This window comes from Haliotis asinina, chromosome 3 (assembly GCF_037392515.1).
Source record: "Haliotis asinina isolate JCU_RB_2024 chromosome 3, JCU_Hal_asi_v2, whole genome shotgun sequence".
Taxonomy (NCBI): domain Eukaryota; kingdom Metazoa; phylum Mollusca; class Gastropoda; order Lepetellida; family Haliotidae; genus Haliotis; species Haliotis asinina.
The window spans coordinates 85,271,297-85,298,829 of record NC_090282.1 but is presented as its reverse complement, the minus strand read 5'-3'; the positions used below and the strand labels follow the sequence as shown (position 1 = coordinate 85,298,829).

At 38.7% G+C, this 27,533-nt stretch overlaps 2 protein-coding genes across 4 annotated transcripts in view; one reads left to right on the top strand and one right to left on the bottom strand.

Moving 5' to 3' along the window:
• The window catches only part of LOC137278651 (thrombospondin type-1 domain-containing protein 4-like), a 228,971-nt gene extending 210,644 nt beyond the window's left edge, over positions 1-18,327 (top strand). For 2 of the 3 annotated variants that reach the window (XM_067811149.1, XM_067811151.1), the window contains 8 exons: positions 107-236; positions 916-1,120; positions 6,324-6,494; positions 9,767-9,940; positions 12,521-12,706; positions 13,330-13,525; positions 13,979-15,514; positions 17,036-18,327. In XM_067811149.1, coding sequence (XP_067667250.1) covers positions 107-236; positions 916-1,120; positions 6,324-6,494; positions 9,767-9,940; positions 12,521-12,706; positions 13,330-13,525; positions 13,979-14,109 — 1,193 coding nt within the window. In that variant the 3' untranslated portion in view covers positions 14,110-15,514; positions 17,036-18,327. The remainder of the gene's footprint in view (positions 1-106; positions 237-915; positions 1,121-6,323; positions 6,495-9,766; positions 9,941-12,520; positions 12,707-13,329; positions 13,526-13,978; positions 15,515-17,035) is intronic. The other variant, XM_067811150.1, reaches the window with a different exon arrangement.
• Positions 18,328-24,103: 5,776 nt separating this feature from the next.
• Positions 24,104-24,811, bottom strand: LOC137279108 (uncharacterized). The gene has a single exon (XM_067811583.1). It carries the CDS (start codon positions 24,809-24,811, stop codon positions 24,104-24,106), a length of 708 nt encoding a protein of 235 aa, XP_067667684.1.
• Between the last annotated feature and the right edge of the window lie 2,722 nt (positions 24,812-27,533).

Here is a 27,533-nt window from a genome sequence, read left to right as displayed (position 1 = left end):
CTTTGCAGACGGCTTTAGCTGGAATATTGCTGAATGTGGCTTTAAACAACATTTACCCACTCACTAAATATATTTTAGAATGATGATTTTGTGATTTGTTCTCCAGGGGCCCAAGAAACTGAGATCGTGTGTGTGAAGCGGAGTTCAGGGTTTGTTGTGACAGAGGAGAACTGTGACCCCACACAAATTCCACAGAGACAGAGGGTTACCTGCAACAACCAACCATGCCCACCAGGGTGAGTCACTCACAGACATATTGACCTTGACCTTTTTATGAAGTACATGTAACCATGCTGATCTTGTTTTGTCTAAGGTAGATACAATCATTTTGATCTTGTCTTGTCTGAGGTTGATACAACTGTTTTGATATTTTCTTATCTAAGGTAGATACAACCAATGCAACAATTTGATCCTGTCCTCTCTGTGTGAAGGAGATAAAACCAATTTGATCTTGTCTTCTGTATATGGGAGATATAACCTATTTGATCCTTCCTCTGTGCATAGTAAATACAAGTTGATCCTTTCCTCCATACAGGGGACATACAACCAATTGTAATCCTGTCCTCTGTTCATAGTACAAAGTAAATACAACCACTTTGATCTTGTCCTCGGTATGTGGGCAATACATGATCCTGTTCCCTGTGTGAGGGAGAAACAGCCATGCTAGGAAGCAAGCATGTCATCAAAAAAAAGATGTTTGGCATACAGAACTATAGAATTTGACTGTGATCTAAGGTACATAGAGAACTCGTTCTCTACCGTAATGAAAACTTCCCTGTCCTCAAAAATAGCCATTTTGGAACTGAAGTTTTTTGTCTCAAGCATCAGAGGACCAGTATTAGTACTGACTAAGCAGTCATGACATAGTATCCTACAGTGTGCATAGTATCCTACAGTGTGCTACACATATTGCAGTTGGGACCCTGCAGAATGGACAGAGTGCAGCACATCCTGTGGGAAAGGGATTCAAACTCGGACTGTGGAGTGCAACAGAAGGATCTCACCAACCTTCACCATGAGCGTATCTGCCAACCTGTGTCTCAACATGCCAAGACCTGCTGTATCCCGCATGTGTGAAAATACACCTTGCGCCCAGTGGAAGATTGGGAAATGGGAAAAGGTAAGTGAAGACCTTGTACTGATTGTTACAGCAGACACTGACATGGAGAGAGACCTTGGCACATGGAAATATCAGCCACTGAAATGACTAGCGACCTGGTACACATGGATTTATCAGATATTTCTGACATCACTGCTTTGAAACCTGCAATATATACTTCCCTTCAAAAGTGAAGTTGCACTAGTGTAAATATAGCCACTTACTTCAAACAACTGTTCTAAACTTAATTTTGCATACTGTTTAAAGGTACTGTTTACATATGAACTGATGTCTTGTGAAACAAATTTGTGATGTTGCAAGGATTATTGTCCTGAGTTTAATAAATGATAATAATCAGTAAAAATTGACAAATTCTAAACAAAACTTTACACCAAAACACAGCTGTTTACACCTAGGCTATTTTTTCAGCAATTTGATGTATGATCCTTGTGCAGTTCATCTGCATAAGGTTTGCAGTTGGTTGCCCCAAGTTAGGTGAGAAATCAATCTTCTTTGTGACTATATATTTTTACATAATGCATAGTGAGTCTAAACTTTTTATGGGAAGTATATTTTCACTTTGTTTCAACATAATTTATTCCAATAATGATTTTGTTACCTTCATCACTGAAGCTAAAAAGAAAGGGTGTACCAGTAGAATAGGCCCAAGCATCTTGTGTTTCCCATAACAGAACTCCACCATGTGCTGGTATACAGTGTGTAACAATTTGACTAAGTGTCTTTTTACTTGATAGTTTGGGTCATTTCTCATACTGCCAACCACTTGCTCTTCTGGTATGTTGAGTCTGCCTTCACCTCACATAGCTGTACAAGTATAATATCTTGAAAGGGATTGTAAACTACATTTCGCCTCACCTTTCTCTCAGGCTGTGGATACTGTGATTGTGACAAATGGCTACACACACTCACTCGCTATTACACAACACCCCGCTATAAAAACTCGTCTCTCCTTGTATGATGAATGTCGGGCATCCCTCATGAAGGCTCTGTGACTTTTACACTAGTTCATACAGGAGAAACAGTCAGTTTCTACTTGCTGTGTTACGGTCCGGGATGCCACCAAGTTAAGGGATATGATATTGGTGTAAGATCAACACTACACTTACATGATGTTGGTGTAAGATCAACACTACACTCACATGACATTGGTGTAAGATCAGCACTACACTCACATGACATTGGTGTAAGATCAGCGCCACTACACTCACATGATATTGATGTAAGATCAACACTACACTCACATGATATTGGTGTAAGATCAAGGCTACACTCACATGATATTGGTGTAAGATCAGCACTACACTCACATGATATTGGTGTAAAATCAGCACTACACTCACATGATATTGGTGTAAGATCAGCACTACACTCACATGATATTGGTGTAAGATCAACACTACACTCACATGACATTGGTGTAAGATCAGCGCTACACTCACATGATATTGGTGTAAGATCAGCACTACACTCACATGACATTGGTGTAAGATCAGCGCTACACTCACATGATATTGGTGTAAGATCAACACTACACTCACATGACATTGGTGTAAGATCAGCGCTACACTCACATGATATTGGTGTAAGATCAGCACTACACTCACATGATATTGGTATAAGATCAGCGCTACACTCACATGACATTGGTGTAAGATCAGCGCTACACTCACATGATATTGGTGTAAGATCAGCACTACACTCACATGATATTGGTGTAAGATCAGCACTACACTCACATGATATTGGTGTAGATGTGTACAGGCGTGACATGACATGGATGAGACATGAATACCATACACAGATCATACTAACCTTGCTTCAGTGTAATACCAATTTTATTAAACAGGTTAATGATTTCATATCAAACAAGCAAAAGCCAAATTGTTACCTTGTTTGATAAAAATGGTATTACACAGAAGCAAGTTTTGTATTCTGTATATTACTGTCCAACATAACTTGTTAGAAACTGCCTAGAGTTAGTTAGGTCTGACACCATTGTGACAGAAACCATTACATTGTCATACATAAAGCAGTAGTACACTAGTTTACTATTGCTGTAAACACATTACACAGCAATGTCCGCCACAGGCAGGCAAATAAACAGATGTGTTGGCAAAACACAGTGGTGCATCAGGACACATTCCACATGACTGTGGTGACTATCACTGTCTGTAGGTTTCACTCCAACAAACTGTGCAGTGGTGCATCAGGACACAATACAGTAGGTTGGCAAGGAATTTATTTTTCATCAAATTATTACAGTTTTGGGTACCTTTATCTCACTACTGCCATGGCAAATATTGTATATTTTTCAAGCTGAAACAGAAATCCAAACAATTGCTATATAGGAAATTTGCTACATACAGGAAAAAATCTAATACTGCAAGTCAAGTGTTGGCAGCTCAGGGTTTCATATCAGAATCTAGTGTTAAGCGACTCAGGTTAAACAACTCATTTCTCCAATATTATCAATCATAACCCTTATCTTAGAGCAGCTATTTTTAATCATCAGAAACCAGTCAAAGGATGGAAATAAGGTACACATTATTAGTGTCAACATTCCAGTCCTGTTTTTATTTGAATCTGTTTTTAAGCAGACATCATCAAACACTACTTGAAATGAAAAGATTTTTCTGCAATAAAAAATATTAAATCTGCTCTTTCATTTCAAGATGAAGACAGCTTTTAGCAGATTTTCAGAAATTAGGACTTGTTCAAGCATTAAACATCCATCCCAAAATGTTATGTAAAAATGATAACCATCTATTCATGTTTAAACTTGAGATTTATGCAGGAATTAGTTCTCACATTTAAGGTTTTAGGACTGCTGCTGGGAAATGCCCCTGTAATCTCACAATAACATTGCATCAGGATGACATGCAATATTTCTTTCAATTTTCATCAAATCCTGCTTAATACTCAAATACAATATTCATAGTCACCACTACTGTTACAACAGCACGTCTTATAGTAACACGATGGAGGATAAAACCTGGCATATATTTATAACTTTGGTGTTCAAATTGTTTTGCATAGTGAACATTTCTTATCTTTACTTTTCATAAGCTCTGAATTATGTAAATATGAGGAACTGGATATGCGCAACTATTCAGTGAGAAAAAATGTTGTCAGAATAATTTTCATTGGCATTCCATGCTCTGTTGAAACATGTAATCCAGCAAACATTAACACCATGGTCGGTGGACTGATCCAATCATGTCAGTTTCACATATACTCGCTTGTCACTTAATATGTGTGAAATTTTACATACTTTCAATTCAATTTTTTTTTATGCCCATAACATACACCATTTCCCCTTTAATCCATTCTTTAAGACTTTGATCACACATTGACTGTTGACATATGGAAATTGCAGAACAAAGTTCATTTGGAGATTTTGTTTTCCCACCCTAGTGTGATGACAAGGTTTGTAATCAGGCTGTTTTGCTATATGTGGTGTTCTTGACTCTTAAAGATGCACAGGCGAAAACAAACTTTAACACAAAATTGTATATATGTTGAACCCTGTTACGTCCAACACTGATTTGTCAAACAAGCAGACAGGTCCACACCAGCTCCTTCAACAGTTACCTTCAGTTAACACAGTTAACAGTCTAAACATTTATAAGTTACAAAACTTTTCCTGATATGTCAAACTTTAAAATGAAATTAGTTGGGATATATATGATTTTAATGACATAGATATAGAATACAAATGTTGAAGTGCTTCTGTTCCTAGTTCTTGTCATGTTAGTCCTGTTGACGTCGCATGCACAATGTGGAACATTTGCTGTCCAAGTTTCTGTCCAGGTTCCACCATACGCTACCTTGCATAGTCCCACTAAACCACAACACTCATATACCTATTGATACAGTCTAATTTATTTTGAAGCGAGATAAGTTAAGAGTAGAAAATACATGGCAGAGTGTACATTTCATATATATGTTAAGTTTGAAAGGACATTCATTTTCTGAAAGAGATAATTCAAACAAATTAAATTACCTATGTGACAGATCAATTACATGCATACAAGAAATCCCATGAGAAATACTTGTACCTGGTGCACTTGACTTTGTCAGAGAACTATTTATGAATCAATAGTGAATATCAGATGGGAAAAAAAAACATTCATAAATTATTTGAGCATACTCTGAAAAGGGAACTTCTATTACTGAGTGCTCTGTGATAACTGAGTACACTATACAGAGAGGGCTGTGTGTTCTAATGTACCACCTATCTTTGTGTTCCCAGTGTGTGTTCTGATGTACCACCTGTCTTTGTGTTCCCGGTGTGTGTTCTGATGTACCACCTGTCTTTGTGTTCCCAGTGTGTGTTCTGATGTACCACCTGTCTTTGTGTTCCCAGTGTGTGTTCTGATGTACCACCTGTCTTTGTGTTCCCAGTGTGTGTTCTGATGTACCACCTGTCTTTGTGTTCCCAGTGTGTGTTCTGATGTACCACCTGTCTTTGTGTTCCCGGTGTGTGTTCTGATGTACCACCTGTCTTTGTGTTCCCAGTGTGTGTCCTGATGTACCACCCATCTTTGTGTTCCCAGTGTGTGTTCTGATGTACCACCTATCTTTGTGTTCTCAGTGTGTGTTCTGATGTACCACCTGTCTTTGTGTTCCCGGTGTGTGTTCTGATGTACCACCTGTCTTTGTGTTCCCAGTGTGTGTTCTGATGTACCACCTGTCTTTGTGTTCCCAGTGTGTGTTCTGATGTACCACCTGTCTTTGTGTTCCCAGTGTGTGTTCTGATGTACCACCTGTCTTTGTGTTCCCAGTGTGTGTTCTGATGTACCACCTGTCTTTGTGTTCCCGGTGTGTGTTCTGATGTACCACCTGTCTTTGTGTTCCCAGTGTGTGTCCTGATGTACCACCCATCTTTGTGTTCCCAGTGTGTGTTCTGATGTACCACCTATCTTTGTGTTCTCAGTGTGTGTTCTGATGTACTGCCTGTCTTTGTGTTCTCAGTGTGTGTTCTGATGTGCCACCTGTCTTTGTGTTCTCAGTGTGTGTTCTGATGTGCCACCTGTCTTTGTGTTCCCGGTGTGTGTTCTGATGTACCACCTGTCTTTGTGTTCCCAGTGTGTGTCCTGATGTACCACCCGTCTTTGTGTTCTCAGTGTGTGTTCTGATGTGCCACCTATCTTTGTGTTCCCAATTTGTGTTCTAATGTACCACCTTATCTCTGTGTTACCAGTGTTCTACCGAGTGCGGCCATGGTGAGAGGCAGAGGACTGTGACATGCATGTCGGTGGAAGGAAGAGCAGTAGCAGATCGGCAGTGCGGCATCCTGAAGCCAGACACCACAGAGATCTGTGACATGGGGTCATGTGCTAGAGGATGGTACCACACCAAGTGGTCTGCTCAGGTGAGAATCCATGCACCATATCTTCCAAACATTAGTGCTGCTGTCAATCACAACATACCCAGTTGGGTCCCAGACACTGTGTTTTCCACACACACCCCATCCACACATGCAGACTGCAAGCATGTCCTAGTTTTCACAAAGATATTTCCTGTTAAGCAAAAGCTTAGCGTCCTGTAAAATTTAAATGTTTGTTGAATAAATTTGTTACAGCAGCAGTATTAACAATATTGTGAAAATAAAGAAACATACAGCTGCATGTACTATGCACTTTCAGCTTCAGAATGTTGTAAACATGCATGAAACAAGAAGTCTGTTATCTACAAAATCACGTGCTTCTTTATTGACTTGCCAACTTCAAGAATGCTGATAAACAATCTAGAAGAATAGACTGCTCCAGACCATGTGACATTGACCTGCATGGCTGATTAAGATTGTTTCTGCTGCATGTATGATATGATGATTTACTTAATATTAATCATATAACAGCAGTACTTCAGCTAATTCTCTTTACTATGTATATGATGCCTTACCGGTCAGTAACATGACCTAGCTTCCACTTCATGCTAGCTGTCTCAGACAACTAATGTACTTTGAGGAATTGTCCAAGGACACACATTCTTAGGTTATTTCAAGCTATCATCGTTCATCACAGTCCTCATCAGTTATCTAGTATGATGGCTGGACAAACAGCCTTCCAGTTTGAGTGACCAAATGGTTTGTCCTTGAAATACTGTCTGACATGATGTAGCCATCCACCACTGCAGTTAGGGGCGACTCCACGGAGGGATGTTTAGTGAAGAAATTAAATACATGTTTACATAGGTTTAAACCCAAAGCAGCAAGCTGAGCTATTGTCATTAGGTTTTAAGATTTGTGGTCTTAAGATCAGCCATTGTGCTGACATAAGATAGCCTAACAGCCAATAGGTGAGAGTTGAATAGTTAAATTAATTCTGCCCATGTCAAAACGAGGTAATTTATAAAGCCTGACACCTGATAAGTGTACAGATTGTGCTCCAGCTGGAGTTAATATATATCTGAATCAGCTACCTTAGCAACACAGTAATGGCTCAGGCTTGCATGTATTGCATCAACATCAAATCATAAAAATCATTTCTACTATAGAATTAAGTGCTTCCACTTATATGAATATAATCATTACTTTTGAATATTTGTGAGAAAAATGAAAACTGTGTTAATGTGTATGTGTGACTTTTGTAATTTCATGAATTTAAAATTTATGCAGTAATAACTTTTGAAAGTGTTATTTGGGTTGTGATAGCAATCCATCTCGAGTAATTAAAGTGCACATGTGCTTTACATATAGAACCGGTGGTACAGTCCATCAAAGAAGGTCTTCAGTGCTTGTATTTTCATGAACTTCCTGTTGGATACCAAATGATAACTACTGCCTTGGTTAGTCAAGTACATATGCACTCAACCTTGACATTACAATACACTGCACCTCTAAGGGGTAGGGGTTGAATGACTTACAATCACATGTACACATATTCTGAAAACTTAAGCCTGTGGTATGTAGCAATAATATTAGTCAGAAATGTGTCTCAGTTTAATGGAATGTCATCATGTCTGTAATTAGATTCTTGCTATTGGCATAAAGTTTGTATTGGTCTGAGACCTTATGATATCACAATGTCTGACATTTTGCGTGCAGCTAAAGCAAATATGTTGAGAATATATTCAGTCATTTAAGTCAGTGACATGAAGAAGGCAATTGTCTATGGTCATAGACCAATATTTACAGGAAGGTGACCTATGTGGATTGGATGGTCAGTCTGGTTGAACGAGTGTCATCTGGTCAAGACGAGATTATTTACAGGTTGTCAGATAGCTGTGACACTTCTCTGTTCACTGAGCAAGTTGTCCAATGCCAAAATCAGCAATATGATATTCTTAGTGATCTGTGAGTGATTAATGATAAGAAAATCATATCCTCTTTTACTGGAAAAATTTTTTTTTAGAACTAATCTTGGACCCCATTGCTTTCCCTACCTAGCCCATCAAATTCAAGTAGAATTCTGAGAGCCTCTCTTCGATCCCAGATCAACATTTGTTCAGTAGGGTAGAAGCAGGCTGAGCCCGCCCAACACTATCATGTAACTATCAGGCAGGCAGGCCTGCCCTGTTTTACACAGCCAAGGATTATGTATGCATTATAATATTTGAACAACAGCCATTGAAATAGGAATGTTGGGATCAGTATTCTTGAGTGTGAGAGTCATAAGGTTATGAGGCAAGCCAAATTATTGTAACAATAAATCTTGGATTTTTATTCCGTGTCACAAAGAATAGAAGTGATAGCATGGTGAACAATGAACAGCTTGTTCCAAGCCCACTACACATTCCTATTTACTGTAAACAGATCGGGATATTTCATTTTTTCCCTGTAAAAACCAAATATCACTAATCTACAGCATATATTTGAAGTCCCTACATAAACAGTTGTTAGTACGATTGATGTTGTGGAGTAGGTTTATTGTTGGGGCTGTACGTGTTGTTGATGGCACCAGACAAACATGCACTTATGAATGGTTCACATTGGTTGTTAGTACTGTTTCATTAATCATAAAGAATGACGTTATCACAGCATTCATGAAATCCTGGCGAAGTATGTCAAAGTGTGTCAAAAACAGTGGTCTAGATCAGGGAATAATGCATTAGTGTTCAAGTTGTGACTGAAACCCATGTACAGGGTTATATATATTACTTTCTTTCATGTGAATATATCTTACAATATTTCTGTGTTTGTTTAACCTGCTATGGTCAACATGCTTATCATGTTCCTGTTTAAACTGCAAAAGATCTGGACAGACCTGTCTTCACAGGGATCCAATACCTGGCATGTCAGTGTATATACTGACATGTATACTCACCTCCTAAAATGGTCAATATATCAGCAATATAGCATTTCTTTGGATCAAGCAGATTCATTCATTCATAAACACTGCTCAGTAGTATTAATTCATCAATGGTTCTACAATATCAGTTTAACAAAGTAAAACCATTTCACTTCTACAAAAATACAACAATTTAATTCAACAAATATATATAATATGAATTCACAAAGTTCAATTTTAATTTATGACCCCCATCCCACCCACCCCTAAAAAAAATTAAACATATGAATTTAACAGTTTACAATATGAGGGAATCAGTGTTTGCTGCGGTCATGTTTCAGTGTTTATTAATGTTCAAAGTTCAAGTTAAATTGTTACTTGTAACTGTTACACATATATAATTGTGTGTGTCCAGTGTACAACAGAGTGTGGAGCCGGACATTACAAGAGGAAGACCTACTGTTCCGCAGATGATGGAAGTTCTCTCCCAGACACCAAGTGTTCACGAGAGAAGAAGCCTCGCACCAGGAAGGCCTGTAAAGATAACCCACCCTGTGGTGGCCGATGGTTTGCTGGACCCTGGTCACAGGTGAGTACCTATTTCCTAGCTGGCCTGTTTGTACTATCACCAGGGAGCTGAGAGCAGAATCTTACATTCCCCTGACACTTTTTTTTAGTTATGTCAAGTCAGATGTTTATTCTTGTGTTGTTAACACAATCAACAATATTCCACCTGCATAACACGCATTCTGTAATGATGTGTGTAGAAGTAGTTTGAACAAACTTCTTCTTGTTCTTGTTTATACCTATTTGTACATGGTACATCTGAACAAAGTGATAAAGATATACCTGGAACTAATGTAAAAGCCGTACAACATTTTACAGTCTGATACTCTTACAACAGGTGATTGCTATAAGTGTTTTGTCTGTATACTGTGTTTTGAATATTAAATGTATTATGATTCATTGTGATTTGCTGCAAGAATACATTCAACATCCACTGACAAGTTCACTGAAATCATGAGCTGGTCATGGCGCTATCTCAATCTTTATCTGACAACACCATAGAATAAATACATGTTCTTCCATAAACATGGAGACTCCTTAACAAAAGTGTAATGACAGTATGAGCATAATGAAAGCATCCATTCACTACACCTGAACAGTGTGCAAGCAATTATCACCTGTAATTGCAGGTATTTAAAGACGCCATGCCCATAAACTGTACTACAAACTCCTTGTCTTCACACCTGAATAGCTGCATGTGGAAATGGAAGTTGAAAGCTTCAAAGACTTTAGAAATAGCTGCTTCAATGCAAATTAGAAGATTCACGTCTGTTTAAGCAGCTTGTGTGAAGTTGTTCCAGATTCCTTATGAAATAACTGTAATCAAAAGTTGTTTAAATATTTGTGTTGCACAGAACCCATTCAAGCTGTGTCTGTGTACTAAATCTTCCTGTTTCAACTTTTTGAGTAAATAGTTGCCTGTCATGTGAAGTTTTATGGAATTTGAAAAATGTTGAAGAGGAGACTATGATATAATAGGTCTTGGTGCACATTTGTTTGGGTCCTTGTGATGGGAACATGTTTCCATGGTAGAGATGCTGACTTTCTCATCCTTGAATGGGGAGGCAGTTGTTGGGCAAAGTGCACATTAATATAGAGAAAGTGGAGCCGTGTTAATGGTGAACAGTCAAGACCCATGAATATTGGGATTAGAATTGGTCTTCAGCAACCCATGCTTGCTGTCAGAGGTGACTAACAGGATCACTTGGCCGGGTTCGCTGAATTGGATGACCAATGCTCATTTGTTGATCACTGGATTATCTGGTCCAGACTGGAATACTTACAGGCCACCAAAATTGTTGAGCATGGCTGTTTTGCAGTGGAATTTATAAAACAAAACAAAATTCCATTTATCCAACCCCAAATTTTATTTCCCCACAATTGTCTGTCTACAATAAACTAACGAGTGTAAGACATCGCACACTGGCAATATCCCACTGAGGTCCAATTATGACCAACTCATCTAACCTCTAACATGTCAACCGTTCAACATCCAACACACAGACGTCATATAATCAGTGTCATAACACTCCTTACCTAGCCCTAACCCTAATACTTCTTGCAGAATCACGAACTGTTCTTATATAAGACACATGCATGGAAATCTCGTGCAGAAGTCCTTTCCGCGAAGCGTAGTATGTTTGCGAGCACAACACACTGTCCAAGAACAAAACATCCACTAACTAAACATGTCCGAATACACATTCCACGAACCGTTCTTCAGTCCAATGGCTTTCAACAAAAGTGAAACCAAACCAAAGGGACAGCCTAGAAAAGCTATCATATTTAAATCTGGGATCACCTGTTACCTTACCTAGACCAAGAATGTGGCAAACAAAGACAGATTTCAACAGAAGATCTTAACTAAAACTTCATGCCAGATGCAAAAGGTTATCAGTCATGGTAGGTTTATTTCATGAAACAAATGGATATAACAAACTGTTAGTGACCTCTAATTTCACTTATAACTAGTGATCAATACATGCATTTTGACTAACATTATGATAAAGCAAGTAGTTAGGACCCAAAATTTCAGCTGGTCATAAGTATGTTCATAGTAGACAGTTCATTGTACATAGGTCTTCATACACTCTGGGTTTGAATTACAAAGTTTCTCAGTGTGACAATCCTATAGAAAGGTAATCTGTCACAACTCTGTCATTAGTTAAGGAGCTGAATGGTACATGATATTTTGAGGTTCAGTATTTATCAGATGTGGTAACAGTGTTGAGGCAAGCAGCCAGCCAGGTACAATGTGGAAGTATCTATGTTAGAGTGTTGAGGCAATCAGCCAGGTACAATGTGGAAGTATCTATGTTACAGTGTTGAGGCAAGCAGCCAGGTACAATGTGGAAGTATCTGTTAGAGTGTAGAGGCATGCAGTCAGGTACAATGTGGAATTATCTATGTTACAGTGTTGAGGCAATCAGCCAGGTACAATGTGGAAGTATCTATGTTACAGTGTTGAGGCAATCAGCCAGGTACAATGTGGAATTATCTATGTTACAGTGTTGAGGCAATCAGCCAGGTACAATGTGGAAGTATCTATGTTACAGTGTTGAGGCAATCAGCCAGGTACAATGTGGAAGTATCTATGTTACAGTGTAACGCTACCTGTGGCTATGCTGTCAAGAAGAGGGATGTGGTGTGCATGAAGAAACTAGGCAACAAACTACACACTATTGTATCAGAGGTCAACTGTGTGGCTGAGCAGCGACCAATCAGTGAAGAGCCCTGCCAGGAATTATCACCATGCCAGCCAGAGTGGTACATGACACCATGGGGACAGGTAGGACATGACAGCATAGGGTACATGACATTGTGATCAGCTATGAAGTAGATGGTATCATTGGAACAGGTAAGGAAGGTACCGAAGAATGATTCAAGACAGTTTATGTCATGGCTTCTGAAGGAAATGTTGCAGGAAACTAAGGTCAAAGTTGTGTGTATTTCCTTACCTTAAGGTGATCTTGCTTTCCACAGTGAAACCCTTAAGGGTTACAGTGTTTACCCAAAATGTCTATGTGTTATTAAAATAGAATAATTGTTCCTGTGTTTCAGTATTATCCCTAATCATTCGTGTGTTAAAATAACTCTAATCATCTTTACAGCCACGATCTTCCCTAGTCTATCTGTGTTAAACAATATTTTATTTTCCCTGTATAACAGTGTTATCCCCTATCACATCTGTGCTACAATGTCATCCTTAACTGTTCCAGTTACAGTGTACTCTAATGATCAGAGCTACTGTGTTAACCCTACTGCTCCATGTTACAGTGTTAACCCTACTGCTCCATGTCACAGTGTTAACCCTACTGTTCCATGTTACAGTGTTAACCCCACTGCTCCATATCACAGTGTTAACCCCACTGCTCCATGTTACAGTGTTAACCCTACTGCCCCATGTTACAGTGTTCAGCCAGCTGTGGTACTGGTGTGAAGACCCGCGAGGTCAAGTGTCTGGACAGCAACCTCCAGTCCAGCCCAGAATGTCGAGGATCACTCCGACCCAGTGAGAGACAATCTTGTAACAAGCACTCCTGTAGAACTCATAAACCATCTGCCATCACAGCGGCCAACGTACACATTCAGAAGGATGCAGGAGGGGGTAAGGGGCTCATGCATTGTCACATCTTCATTCTGAACAAGTCAGGGGACAACCTGGACCTAGCTTTCAAAGGTCTCTTTGTGCTTAGATGGTCAGAAGTTAATGTTCATATGTGGCACTTAACTCTAGGACTGCTTGAAAATCTAGGCCCAGCTTCTTAAGTGTTCACTTGCCACTTTTGACTCTGACCAGCTTCTATAGATTCAGTCACAGGACATGTGGCTCTGTGGTCCCACTGATGACATTTAGCTCTGTGGCCCTATTGTTTACATGAGGCTCTGTGGTAGCACTGATGATCTGTGGTCCAACAGTCCAATGACGTATGGTCCAACATGAAGTAATGATATCCCACTCCCTTGATCAAGAAGCAAGTACAGATACAAATAGTGATCATATATTCAAACAATATCAAGCCATTGTAGGGGCATAATATGTATATTTTTGCATTTTCAGCGGGTGACTGCCAAGATCACGACACAATCCGATGTCTCTACGTGAAACAGTCTCGACTATGCAAATACCCTTTTTACAAACAAATGTGTTGCAAGTCATGCCTGGACTATGTGTCTGGAAAACACCACTAGTCAGAAGAACAACCTGTTTATTACCTGTTCTCTGTGACTAAACTGTGAGGTGTACAAAATATATACAGCAGAAGACAGTTTGTGATAATTATTTCCTCTCCTGAATATTGTCCAGCAGCTAGATTTATGAAATCTGGTCCAGCTGGACTTGCCATAAAATGGAATAATTTGATGCAGTTCACAAGAAGTGAATATTGTTTTTGTGGGTGAGTGAGTGACCACACACCTCAGTCAGGAGTTTGACTGTGCTGTAAGACAGCGCCAGGTTCCTAGAGGGAATATGAAGACGTATCTAGCAGCTACAGTTACATTATCACTGAATGACAAATCAACTAGCAACTACTTACAAAGAGGTTGATGCTAGACTTTATACAGATGAAATATGAATGAAAAATATGTTTGTATTTTGTATTTAAACTCTGATACATAAGCATTTATTTGTACATTTGTCAGTGTCCCTGTATTAAAGAAGATGGGATTTGCCTCATATTGGGAGAATCCATTATGAAGGAAATACAATATTTCAATAGCTGAACCTTCCTATTATGCCAGAATGACTATGTATGAAATGTTTTACTATCTATAAACCACATACCCTTTTCTTGGAATGGAACACTTAACACTGAAGTTTCTGAAAATGGAAGACATTTCAGAAGAGCCAGCTGTTTCTGTGCATGGAACATACTATTCCGGAAGAGCCAGCTGTTTCTGTGCATGGAACACACTATTCCGGAAGAGCCAGCTGTTTCTGTGCATGGAACACACTATTCCAGAGGAGCCAGCTGTTTCTGTGAATGGAGCAGTCAATCACAGAACTGGGAATAGCACAATCTGTCATGGCAGTATCCTTACACTCTGCAAGTATGTGTAAAAGTTCATAAACTCATTGTGAAAGACAGAAACCTAGAGTTTACAGCTATATCATCTGTCTTCCTTGAAACACCTATGATTCCTTTCATTTAGTAATACAAAACTATACAAACTGAGTGTACAGTTTGGCATGAAAATATCTGAAACTTACTTCATCATGACTGTCTGTCTGTTTCTAAGTTTCACCATGTGTCATATATAATTGTCCTCTCCATATTGATGTTTGTGGTCTGGACAACTCAGCATAAAGCTAGTTTGTGAGTTTGGACATCTGAGCATAAGACAAACAGTTTGTGATTAGGAGTTTGGACATCTTGGCATAAGACAACTAGTTTACAACTAGGGGCTTGGACATCAGTGACATGAGTGAGGGCTTGGACTCAGTGTACTAGCTTGTGAGTGGAAATGCTGTGTTTCCTCCATGTATTCCTTATAGCCAGCCATCTTGTGGATCTGCCGGGGTGCCAGGACCATGTGTGTATATACAGCTGTGTTAATGGATCTGTCAAGCAGTAGAATGTTGACACTAGATAAGGTAATATTTACAAGCATTTTCATTTATGGAGCAAGAAAGATAATGTGATATAAATGTGGAGCATGAAAGATAATGTGATGTAAATGTGGAGCATGAAAGATGATGTGATGTAAACGTGAAGCATGAAAGATGATGTGATGTAAACGTGAAGCATGAAAGATGATGTGATATAAACGTGAAGGATGAAAGATAATGTGATGTAAATGTGGAGCAAGAAAGATGATGTGATGTAAATGTGAAGCATGAAAGATGATGTGATGTAAATGTGAAGCATGAAAGATGATGTGATGTAAATGTGTAGCATGAAAGATGATGTGATGTAAACGTGAAGCAAGAAAGATAATGTGATATAAATGTGGAGCAAGAAAGATGATGTGATGTAAACGTGAAGCATGAAAGATGATGTAATGTAAATGTGGAGCATGAAAGATGATGTGATGTAAACGTGAAGCAAGAAAGATAATGTGATGTAAATGTGGAGCATGAAAGATGATGTGATGTAAATGTGTAGCATGAAAGATGATGTGATGTAAACGTGAAGCATGAAAGATAATGTGATATAAATGTGGAGCAAGAAAGATAATGTGATGTAAATGTGGAGCATGAAAGATGATCTGATGTAAACGTGAAGCATGAAAGATAATGTGATGTAAATGTGGAACATGAAAGATAATGTGATGTAAATGTGGAGCATGAAAGATGATGTGATGTAAACGTGAAGCAAGAAAGATAATGTGATGTAAATGTGGAACAAGAAAGATAATGTGATGTAAATGTGGAGCATGAAAGATGATGTGATGTAAACTTGAAGCAAGAAAGATAATGTGATGTAAATGTGTAGCATGAAAGATAATGTGATGTAAATGTGGAGCAAGAAAGATAATGTGATGTAAATGTGTAGCATGAAAGATGATGTGATGTAAACGTGAAGCAAGAAAGATAATGTGATGTAAATGTGGAGCATGAAAGATGATGTGATGTAAACGTGAAGCATGAAAGATAATGTGATGTAAATGTGGAGCTTGTAAGGTGGCATGCTGTAAATATGGAGCATGGATAGTCATAGGATGTAAATGTCATTTGAATCTGGTTGTTTATTGAAATGTTACACATGTTGTTTCATAGGACATTGAACAGCAAAGCCATTGTTGCTAAGACTGGGTGTAGATGGACATCACTCAATACTTCTTACTCAATCAGACCTCTTTGACAGGACAAGACAGGCATACCTGTGTTGGTCACTCACAGTAATCTCTTTCCCTCACGCAAGAACATTAGCAGCAGTCAGTGATTGTTGGAGAACTTGGTCGTTAGTTTCTCTGACTGAGAGTATGTAGTGCTACTTGCTGGAAGTTGAATTCTGGTGTCAAAAATCATAAGACCTTGTAAGGTATCAGTATGTTGCCCATCAATTCAGTCAATCAGTTGTATTTGGAATTATGTAAAACATTCATTGGGAATAAGTAGAAAACTGCACATTAATAAACAACGTTGAATATTAATGTTATCATTTCTTTACAGCCGTACTTGGACCTCAAGATCCCATTCTGGAGAGTGTTGGAGCTGATTCTTCTATTCATCATTCAGTGTCCATCATCAGGGGACTTGCAATTTTTTTATGATTCATCGTCCAATTTCTTTGAGTTTAAGTAGAGCAATGTCTAAGGGGTGAACCAATGTCTAAAAGGTGGAATTGTCAAGTCTTCTAAGGGGATGCATCTTTTTGTGGGTTTGAAACCCAGATCACCCATCATTCATTATGATTCTGGGTTTGTCAGTGTCACACCTTCCTCATTGGTTTCTTGGTTAAAAACTAACACCTTACTGAAGACTTCCTTCTGGTATTCTGCTGACTTGCAAGTATGTATTGTATGAGTCGGCATTAGGCCCAATTCATTCCTCGACAAAGTGAGTTGTGAGGCTGCCAACCCTTCCTCTGGAATTCAAGATAAGGGCTTTCATTACAGAATAATAGGAACTGTACACAAGCTGCAAGTAGTCAAATTCAACTCTCCTGAGATTTGTGTGAAGTGGGATGTGTGATTTGAGGATGAAAAATGATACTGAGAATGAGAAATATGATGGGTTTGTGGGGTCCACAGCAGTGTTAACAAGTCGTTAGGGCACATGCATCCTGGACAGTCATCTCAGAGAATCTGCTTTAGGGTCACATCCAAGAAACTGTGGTCATGTGGTCTAAGCTTTGCAGCATGATACACAGGGCTGTCCAGCTTACATGTCCAGTGTTTTGTATCAGAAACCATTTGGGGTTGATTGGAAGTTGCTGTATTTGTTAGTGTTCAAAGTTCATTGAATGTTTTTTTATGTAACCATGTGACCAGTGCCAGCTGCATAGCAAACGCTGCAAACCACACTCAGGGTGTGTTGATATCTGTATCAGACCTGTCGAAGTTCTGATTTTGATGAGGTAGAAAAAATTATTGTTCCTATTTCATCCTTGAATTTCTTTATTATTCTTGTTAGGGTGAAGTGTGTAGAATTGTCAAAAGATGTAGCAATAAATGTTTGAAAATGTAATGTTGTCATTGATACGGGTAGTTAGTGCCTTATCATTAAACCTACAAGTCAAGATCTCTTCACAATGGTTCACAACTTGCTCCAATAAATGGAGGATTGTTTCTTCAGAAAACAAATGTTTGCCATGAGCCATAGCTACTGCTTTGACATTTGATTTTTGTTTTCACAATTTTGGCCAGACCAAGTTTATTTCTTATTTTACAGATCTGCCTGTCATATTTTTTTAAGAACAAGAAAAAAAATAAACATTAATTTTCCCTGCTCAAAAAATAAAATCATAATGTTTTTATTGCCTAAAATACTCACAATAAAAAATACTTTTTAGGTTGACCCATATTCACTTCATTAATTGCCAAAAGTAAAATACTTTGAGTATTTAGAAGGAATATTACTTTGATTGGAAATTTTATTTTTATTTTTTTCCTGCCTGCCTTTAGGTTCTCAGAGGACAAAAATCTGTAAAACAAGAAATGAAATTGGTCTGGTCTAACCTGTACTTACAATTCAAGTAATTGTTTTTTATTGAAGTGTATGATGTTATGACACAGCTACTGTTTTCACCGTCACACAGAGTTCTCTGTTTGTGAATTGAATGGATTTCAATAATACAGTTTCATGAACCAGAGTGTTGATGAGTTTAAGAACCTCCCATTTTCTCATATTACTATGTCATGTTAATCTGTGATGGCAAGGTGTTCTTTTAATTCTTTTGAGTCTGTCTTCAGGTCTATAGGATTGACAGAATTTGAGTTGTTCAAAACAGTTTTCCGGTTTACATTGTATTTTTGTAAACTAGACAATGCATATTCGCAGCAGTAGCAGAGGGATATAGAAGGATGTGACTGTTTGCTGGCACCAGCTGTTGTACTTAATGTTGTTACATCACATGACAGTTTGTTGTTTACCTTCCATGTTTGCTGTACAAGATTATTTACACACTGGAAACCATAGGTATATAGGAAATCCTTTTATCTTCTTCACTTATTGATGACAATCATTGTGTTGGGGCCAATACATGCTCCAGTGGGTTTCCTTATGGAGGCATGCAGTCAGCTTGATTTTTTAGGGCCTGGTTTCAAATGGTGTTGACAAGGCTTATTATACACTAAGCCTTTGTCATTTTAGCAGAACAGATTGTGTATTTTTTTGTGAGACTGCTCCTAATAAATGGCAATTAATCAAAATGGCAGAATAGCAGTAGTTAAAGAGTGCTGTAATCATTCCAAGTGTTAGCTGAAACTCTAGGCCTTGTCAAAAAGCTCTTATAACATCTGTGGACAGAAGGTTCCTTATGTCATGGAAAATGTTGTACACAAACAATGATGTCCCCTGAAAATGTTTTAAAATATCATGTCAACTTAAGCTTATAGGGATTTCCAGAACAGAGAAGACAGCCTGACATTTACAGTTAGCTCTTCTGCCAATGTTTTAGATGTTACTGTGCCAAGCATGTTTCATCATTTCATGAATGGTGGAAGTTATAAAAAGTGTCTTTGAACAATGCCAGTTTAAGAGCATTAAATTTGTGAAGGGTTAGGTGTCCAGGAACAACACATACCAGAGTGAAAACCCTTTTCCAAATAATTAAGCCCCCTGTGAAACAGGAACTGTTTGGTTTGTTGTCTGGATGGTTTTGTTGCCCTCGCATCTGCCACTTCTTGCATCTCATACACATTTACTGGATTCTAATACTTTACTGCAACAAATTGTTTCTATTTGTTATGCTTCATTTGTACAGTCATTGTTAATTGTCACTCATGAATTTGGTTTTACAGTCAAGGTTAATCATTTTCGTCATTAGATTTAGCAGATCCAAGCAATTGTGTACTGTCAGGACAGCTGAGGTGGAAATGATCATTGACTTGAGGGAAACCCTACAGTCCACACAGCACCATGGTGTGTTGCTGCAGCTGAAATGTAGGTGCTACAATTTGTGTCCACTCTCACAGCGTCATAAGGGCAAACTTTGATACATGGATGTACATCCTAATACTGAACTTGCAAATTTGATTTCGAATTTTATGAATCCTCTCTGCTAGCTCCATTTGACAAACTATGTTCATTAATGATCAATTTCAGAACGTTCTCCACCTTCTTTCCCATCTGACTGATGGTATGAATGGCTAACTTTCAAATGGCCTTGATTACTGATATTTTATACATATTCAGGGGTCATATCTTCATGAATTTGATTCCAACAACAAAGTTTGAAGGAATCCATGAATTGGAGGCAGTGGGACTGCATCTACGCTGCATTGCAAACACCTTTCTTGTTAACAAAGTTCCATTGATCTTTTTCTCCAGGGCCAGTTGATGTATTTGGCCAGACTCAATACAGGAATGACAATTTTCATCCACTGTCTATAGGCTATTGTCCTTCAAATGTTGTGTGACTCTCAGTTATCAAGTATAATTCGAAAGGTGCTAAATCATCAAATATTGCATGTTACAACAAATATGTGTGTACTTTGTACAATATATATATATATATATTACATGTATCTTCACAAGTTATACCACTGTTTATTTGTTAGAATGAAATATTCAGTGAATAGTATTTCTTCATTAAATATTGTACTTACTGCTGCTTTTTACAGAAAATATGAGAATTGCTTGAAATGGAGGCTATATTTCTAAGAAGTGAATTCTTACAGATTGTCTCTGTACTAAGAAACGAAATATTTTTTGTACAAATCTTTTCAGCATTGTAAAAATGTGTTTTTTTAAAGAGTATCAGTGTAATGCACATGCAGTGGTATATCTGTTTCTTGGTTAAGAGCATAGTATGAATCTGGTGCGACTCTGACAGAATTTTTAGAACTTAGATTTATAAAGCTGTATGTGCATTGTGTTGTGGAGTTTGATTTGTTGTCAGAATAAATCAGAAGTGCATTAAAAGACTGAAAATAATGCATGCGCTGAGGGTTATTACATTACCTGGCTTACAATAATCATAAGATAGGAGGAGTTATGCCCCTTACATCAGGGGAAAAAAGATTGCCTTCTATCCAGACAAGTCTAGCTCCCGCGGTTATCTGAGAAAGAAATATTTGGTATGTACTTGACAAATGTGATGATGAATGTCAGAGTAAATTTATCATAAAAGAAGAAAATTTACATTTTATAAAAATATTATTTTTTTCTTATACATGTCAGTTAAAAATATAAAAATGTGTAGTTCAAATTTTCAGTTATCGACCACACCTTGGCTGGTTTTGTTTTCTATTATTAGTATCAGATTTCACCAGTAGTGATTCATGATAGTGTTTCTCTGTTTAAAGGTCTGACTGACCCAGTGGTGAGGTATGTGTTGTGTGATGTAGATGTGTGTCTGTGAGTTAGGGTATATGGTATAAATATTCATGTGTATGTTGTCAGTAGGTGACTCTGTGTAATTATGATGTAAGCTAAATAAAGCTTTGCTAACTATACCTTTGTGATGGCTTGTTATTCTTTGCAAATACATTCAGGTGATGAACTGCAGTATACACAACATTTAATGTCATTTTAGGCAGACAGACACACACACAGACACACGCGCACACACGCACACACACACACACACACACATCTCTCTTGCTATTTTAAGGAGTAATGATATTTATAACTGTCAAGAAAGTTTCAAACAGACTTTTATCCCCATTGAGTAGAAAGTATGGGACCTTTCATAATGCATCAATTCTAAAAGCAGTAAGACCTCAGACTGAACATTCAGCTGAGTGTTCCCATGCAAACACAAACAAATTACTGTTAAGGTTTCATTATCTGATCAGGTGATGGTTCATTGTGAAGATAGAACATTTGCATAGAGTTTCATTTTTCAGAGTATCAAGGGCTTTCCTCTCTCTCAGTCCAGTTTATTTTCACCTGACAATCTCTTTGTATTCTAATATCTTGTATGAGATAGCAGTAAGTATTAATTTAAAGAGAGATTAACAAGAGATTAAAGTTGAAAATATAAAGCAGAATATTTATTTAATTGAATTATTGTATGTAAAGGATGCGTGGTGCATCACAGTTCATTTTCACTCATTTTCAGAAGAGCTTCAATGGTCATTAAATAAACCTTCAGGACAGATGCACACACCCATTGTACCCTGAAGATGTACAAGCCCAACTGCCAGATCCTTTTGTTTTGTACTTTTCCCCCAAGGACTTTTTTCCGCACACTGCACACGTGACAGTGAGATGAAATGCTTGATAAAGTGTACATCATATTGAGATATTTTTTTCTCTTTTCTTTTTTAAACATTTACAGTAATTACTAGGAAGAATCTCTCTATGTACAAAGTTTATTAACTAAACTTTAAAAGATGCTCTTGAAGCCAGTAAATCCTCATCAGTAATGAAGCTTCACCCTTAATAATGTTTACAAACGAAATACAACAGTTAATTAAGCCAACCAATCCCTATCGCTGACAATCTCTATTACTGATTCAATAAAAACATGTCACTTACGTCTATCCCTGAGTAGTTAAAACATTGGAGGGGCGGGGGTTTATCTACGTATACAGGTCTTCATTTGGGGCTTTTGTCCTTATGGCTTTTTGTCCTAAGGGGATTTTCTCCTAGGGAGCTTTGGTCCACAGGGGGTTTTGTCCAACAATCATGTAAGCAAACGGTGTAGCGTCTTCGTTAACATGGTCAAGAGCTCATGCACACCGCCAATGATCGGTTCTCAGCATGTGGCCTTTCCGGAGATGGGTTAGGTTCGGTGGCAAAGTTTTTGCGCCCAACTTTTAACAAACTGTCATACATGTATTTATGTTCAGCTCAGTTACTTCTCCGTTTGAATGAGGACGTCTAACACAGCTCTTGGCATGCAGCCATTGATCAGTGCATTCTCGATGCATTCTCAGTGCACTGTGTTACTTGTAAAAGGGGGTTGGGTTTTGTTAAGCACAGTTACTTTCAAAGCCTGAAGTGTTTTTTCATGAGCTTGGCATTCAAAGAGATAGTGTTGAACCGTTTCTGGACAGTACAACTTACATTATCCTATCTTCGTGCAAAATACGTTAATTTCATTGGCCAATAATGCTTTAACAAGTTTCCGTGTTCCCCCTCCCTGAAGGATGACAACTGGAAAACATTGCACGCTGCCACGGTAACTGCTACACTCTCCGACCGAGTAGCTGTATCGCTGACAGTCGGATGACGTCATAAAATGAAGCATTCATTGCCCGCAGTTCGAAAACCGTTCAATCAACTGTTTTTGAGTTCACTCTGTACATATTTCTTTTACTTACTTTCATAGCTTTATTTGAACTAGTTTATACATTGAATCCTTTCCACTCTCAACTTAAATATGATTAACCATTTTATAGCTGTTTTAAGCTTGTAAGAGTACCTTTCACTGATTTTTAAAATCCAGGGCCCAGATTTACGAAGCTCTTTTTGAGCTGAGATAGTGCGTGTAGCGATCTTCAAAATAAACTAAACTTATATTTCGTAAGTTTAACATGGCGATAAGATACATACGTCGCATGCTTCTCCCGAGGGTAATACAGTCTGGTGAACGCCAGTTTGTGGTACTGTTACCCGGGCCGAGCTTTAACAACGAATTAGGATGTCACTACAGCTGTCAGGTCTGCTGCAAATACAGGCAAATGATCATTCAATCAAAAATCCATTGGATAAACTGGGGCAGTAATATGAAAAGCTACACCACACATTTGGTGTTTATGTTACCGTGGTCAAGCATTTTGTTTGATTGGCATTACTAGAAGCTGGTAAGTGATAAGAGGGTAAGATTCTTTATGGATAACAACTTCTGTATTGCACATGGTGCGACGTTTCGGTATGGATCCTTATACCGCTGTCAAGCAAGAGTGCGGTAATACATCACAGGACAGACTTATATACATGGACAGGGATAAAGTAATAACAACACGTAGGTATGAATCATAGGCGGGGGATTAACAACAACAATGGGTGGTAGTAATGATGAGACAATAAGAGGAAGCCAATAGTGGCTGTAGCTGTGACAGTGGCTGTAGCTGTGACAAAGTATACATGGCTGATAGGGTAATTAGTAATGGTGGCTGGTGAGCTCTAATCTGTTATATTTATGAGTTCATTGTATGCAGTTGGGATGAGATATCCCTGATCTCTGTTGATTGGGGGCTTGTGTCTCCTGATTTGAACTGCTTCTGCCAGTTTTCTTTGGGTGAAGTACTTGTGGTTTTTGGATAATATCTCTACACTGTCCCAAATTATGCTGTGATTGGGACATTTGATGATGTGGTCGGATATAGCAGATTTCCGATCTGATTTGGTTGTAGATGATAAGTGTTCTTTGATTCTGATTTTTATGGGCCGGGAGGTTTCACCTACATATGCCGCGCCACAGTCGCAGTTGGTTTTGTAGACGACAACTTTCGGTGGTTGTTGTTGTTTAGAGGTGTTCCTGCCATTCGCTTTGAGCATGCTTTTCAGCGTTGAAGAACTGGTAAAGTAGGTTTCAATGCCCGCTTGTTGCTTTAGGAGACGGCTGATGTGGTAGGAGGTTTTTCCAATGAAGGGTGAAGCGATGCGGATAGGTGTTGGTTCAGGTTTACTGGTGGGCTCTTTTCTTGTCGGGTTGAGCCTGGATCTGATGATTTTATCAACTAACTTTGGTGGGTAGTGGTTGAACTTGGTGAAAACATGGCGGAGGTGTTCTATTTCTGCACTTGGACTGTTGGAGGAGAGGTTTATGGCCCGTCTGGTGAAGGTAGAGATGATCCCAGTTTTGTTTTTCAGGGGGTGGTTGGAGTCCATACCGAAACGTCGCATCATATGCAATAAAGAAGTTGTTATCCATAAAGAATCTTACCCTCTTGTCAAGCATTTTGACAACACCCGGTGACATGTTTTCATTTACAAATCTTTGAAATCGAAAGTGGTGGTAGAGTACATGGAACCGCTCTTGTCAGAGTTTGACCAGCATTCAACAGAAGATTGCGTAACTAGTGCGTAAATGCAAGTTCTTGCGGAAGTAATCAAAACCTTGGTTTTCCCAGATGCCAGTCACACAATATATCAGTTGCTGGTTGATATCTAGAAGCGTAGTTTCAGGATAAATAGTACTTCAGAGCAACATTAAGACGATGAAAAAGATTATAAAGAAGGGGATGGGGACGGGGGAAAATTGATATCAAAACTTTTGCTAATGCCATCAAAGTCTCCATACTCGGACTATATATCAGAAAAGCAAATGTAAGAAATCCATGCACCTTTCCATTTAAGGATATACTAAAGTATGACGCTAACTTGTTGTTAAAATCTAAACTCCCGAGAATTGCTAAAACTGATTTTACTTTAGCAAACTAGCATTTGTATTTGTAAAATGTGTAACAGTTCTAATCTCATGTAGTTTATGCCATTGTTGAATTGCGCACGAAAGACTCGAATGAATTCATGCAACTGTGGAGATTTTACTGACGCTTCTTAGCGTTATGCCCAAGTAACCTGCAGCACAATGTTTTGCTGTAAAAGAAAACAATAAGGAGTGAACAGTGACCTCTCGACTAAATAGTCTTGTTGTATAATCTTCAAGCTTGCACAACAGATTTTCAAACTCATTTGTAACATTACTATTAATGTCTGATTCATGCAGTTATATGATGGGGTAGACGGTACACAATTCATGCAAACCACTGGGTCGTGTAGACGCTGTCTGATTCATGCAGTTATATGATGGGGTAGACGGTACACAATTCATGCAAACCACTGGGTCGGGTAGACGCTGTCTGATTCATGCAGTTATATGATGGGGTAGACGGTACACAATTCATGCAAACCACTGGGTCGTGTAGACGTTATACAGTTATCTTGCGAAGCAGACGTACGAATTAAGCAGTTTTGTGACGAGGTAGATGATGTATCAATAATGCAGTCACAAAACCTCGTAGAATTAACCTTGAATTTAATAAAGATGTCTGCCACCCATTTGACCAATTTCAGTAATGTCAGATACATCAGCATTCGTTTATAACTGTCAACATTTTGCTTCTGTATATATTACATATTATATATGTTTTACCAATCATCTTCGAACCACTATTTATTGCCAGTCAGTTATGTATTGCCGTATTGTACATACACCATCAAATGAGCCCACAGTGCTGTATAGTTGTTGTCATGACAGCATGATGTAAGACCGACCATCCGTCCATCCTTCTACCAGGGTCCTTTACATCGCAGTTTATAGCACTTGGTAATCAGGGGGGGGCAGGTTACAACTGTACAGAACAACCTTAGCGATCTTTACTGTCGTACGTCGGGGTTAAATATTGGAGTCATGATCACATTAGCGCTTTGTCCAAGATGGTTCCGACTCAGGTTGCCAGACGACAGTCAGTTCTTACTTCTGCATGTGTGAACGTTCATGTGTATCAAGTCGAGATAGTCGCATACAGGTTTTACTGATTCGGGGACCAAGAGCTTACCAGGTGACAGAGTCCCAGGGATAGGCGACAGAAGGGGTGGAGGTGGCACCGGTGATAACATCCTTCAACTCAGAGGGATTAGTATTAGTGTTGCAAGAACAAGCAGGTGCTAAAAGGGTGGCTCGTTACATATCTGTCTGTCTGTCTGTCTGTCTGTCTGTCTGTCTGTATTTAGCTGTCTTAATTTAACTTTTCATTTAACTGGTATTCATTCATCGTGGTCCTGCAATCGTGGAGCTTCGATAGTTTCCCTAAATAGCACCATGGCCATCCGGATAGGTGATATTACACGTGTGACACACAAAGGGTCCAGTTACCGATTGTAAACGTGTATTCATTCATATTATATGCTCGAACAGCGATTCTCAGCGAGTGATAGTCAACGCTATATGACGTCACACTGCTTCATTGTTAAGAACTATGATATTGATTCGACTGCGTCATGTACACGCAAGTGACTATATGGAAGGTTTCTGCAAGACTGACTTGTCAAAGTGTACATTCTACATCCTTTCTTGGATGTGAGCTGTAACGATATACTCGTCCCTCTTGAATCAGTGATAATCCCTCGACGGAGTCATTAATTCACTTGAATTTCATCTAAGCTCGTTGGTATTTTTTCTGACTGTTCATTTTTTCGTGAAATCTGCCCCTGTGGATTGCAACGTCTATCCAGCGAGGTCTTTTTATCCAGGGAAGGTGTGTGTGTGTGTGTGTGTGTGTGTGTGTGTGTGTGTGTGTGTGTGTGTGTGTGTGTGTGTGTGTGTGTGTGTGTGTGTGTGTGTGTGTGTGTGTGTGTGTGTGTGTGTGTGTGTGTGTGTGTGTGTGTGTGTGTGTGTGTGTGTGTGTGTGTGTGTGTGTGTTTTGGGGTGGGGGGGTGGAAGGGGGGTTGCAAACCGGGGTTTGGATCCGCCCATGTGTTTGGTAAGGCTAGGCCAATATCATTTCTTGTTTTACGGTGGCATTTGTTCGAGCATAAGAAGACAAAACAAACATAATTTTCACCCAATCTAAAAAATATAGTTTTAATGTTCGTATTGCACAAACTGTAA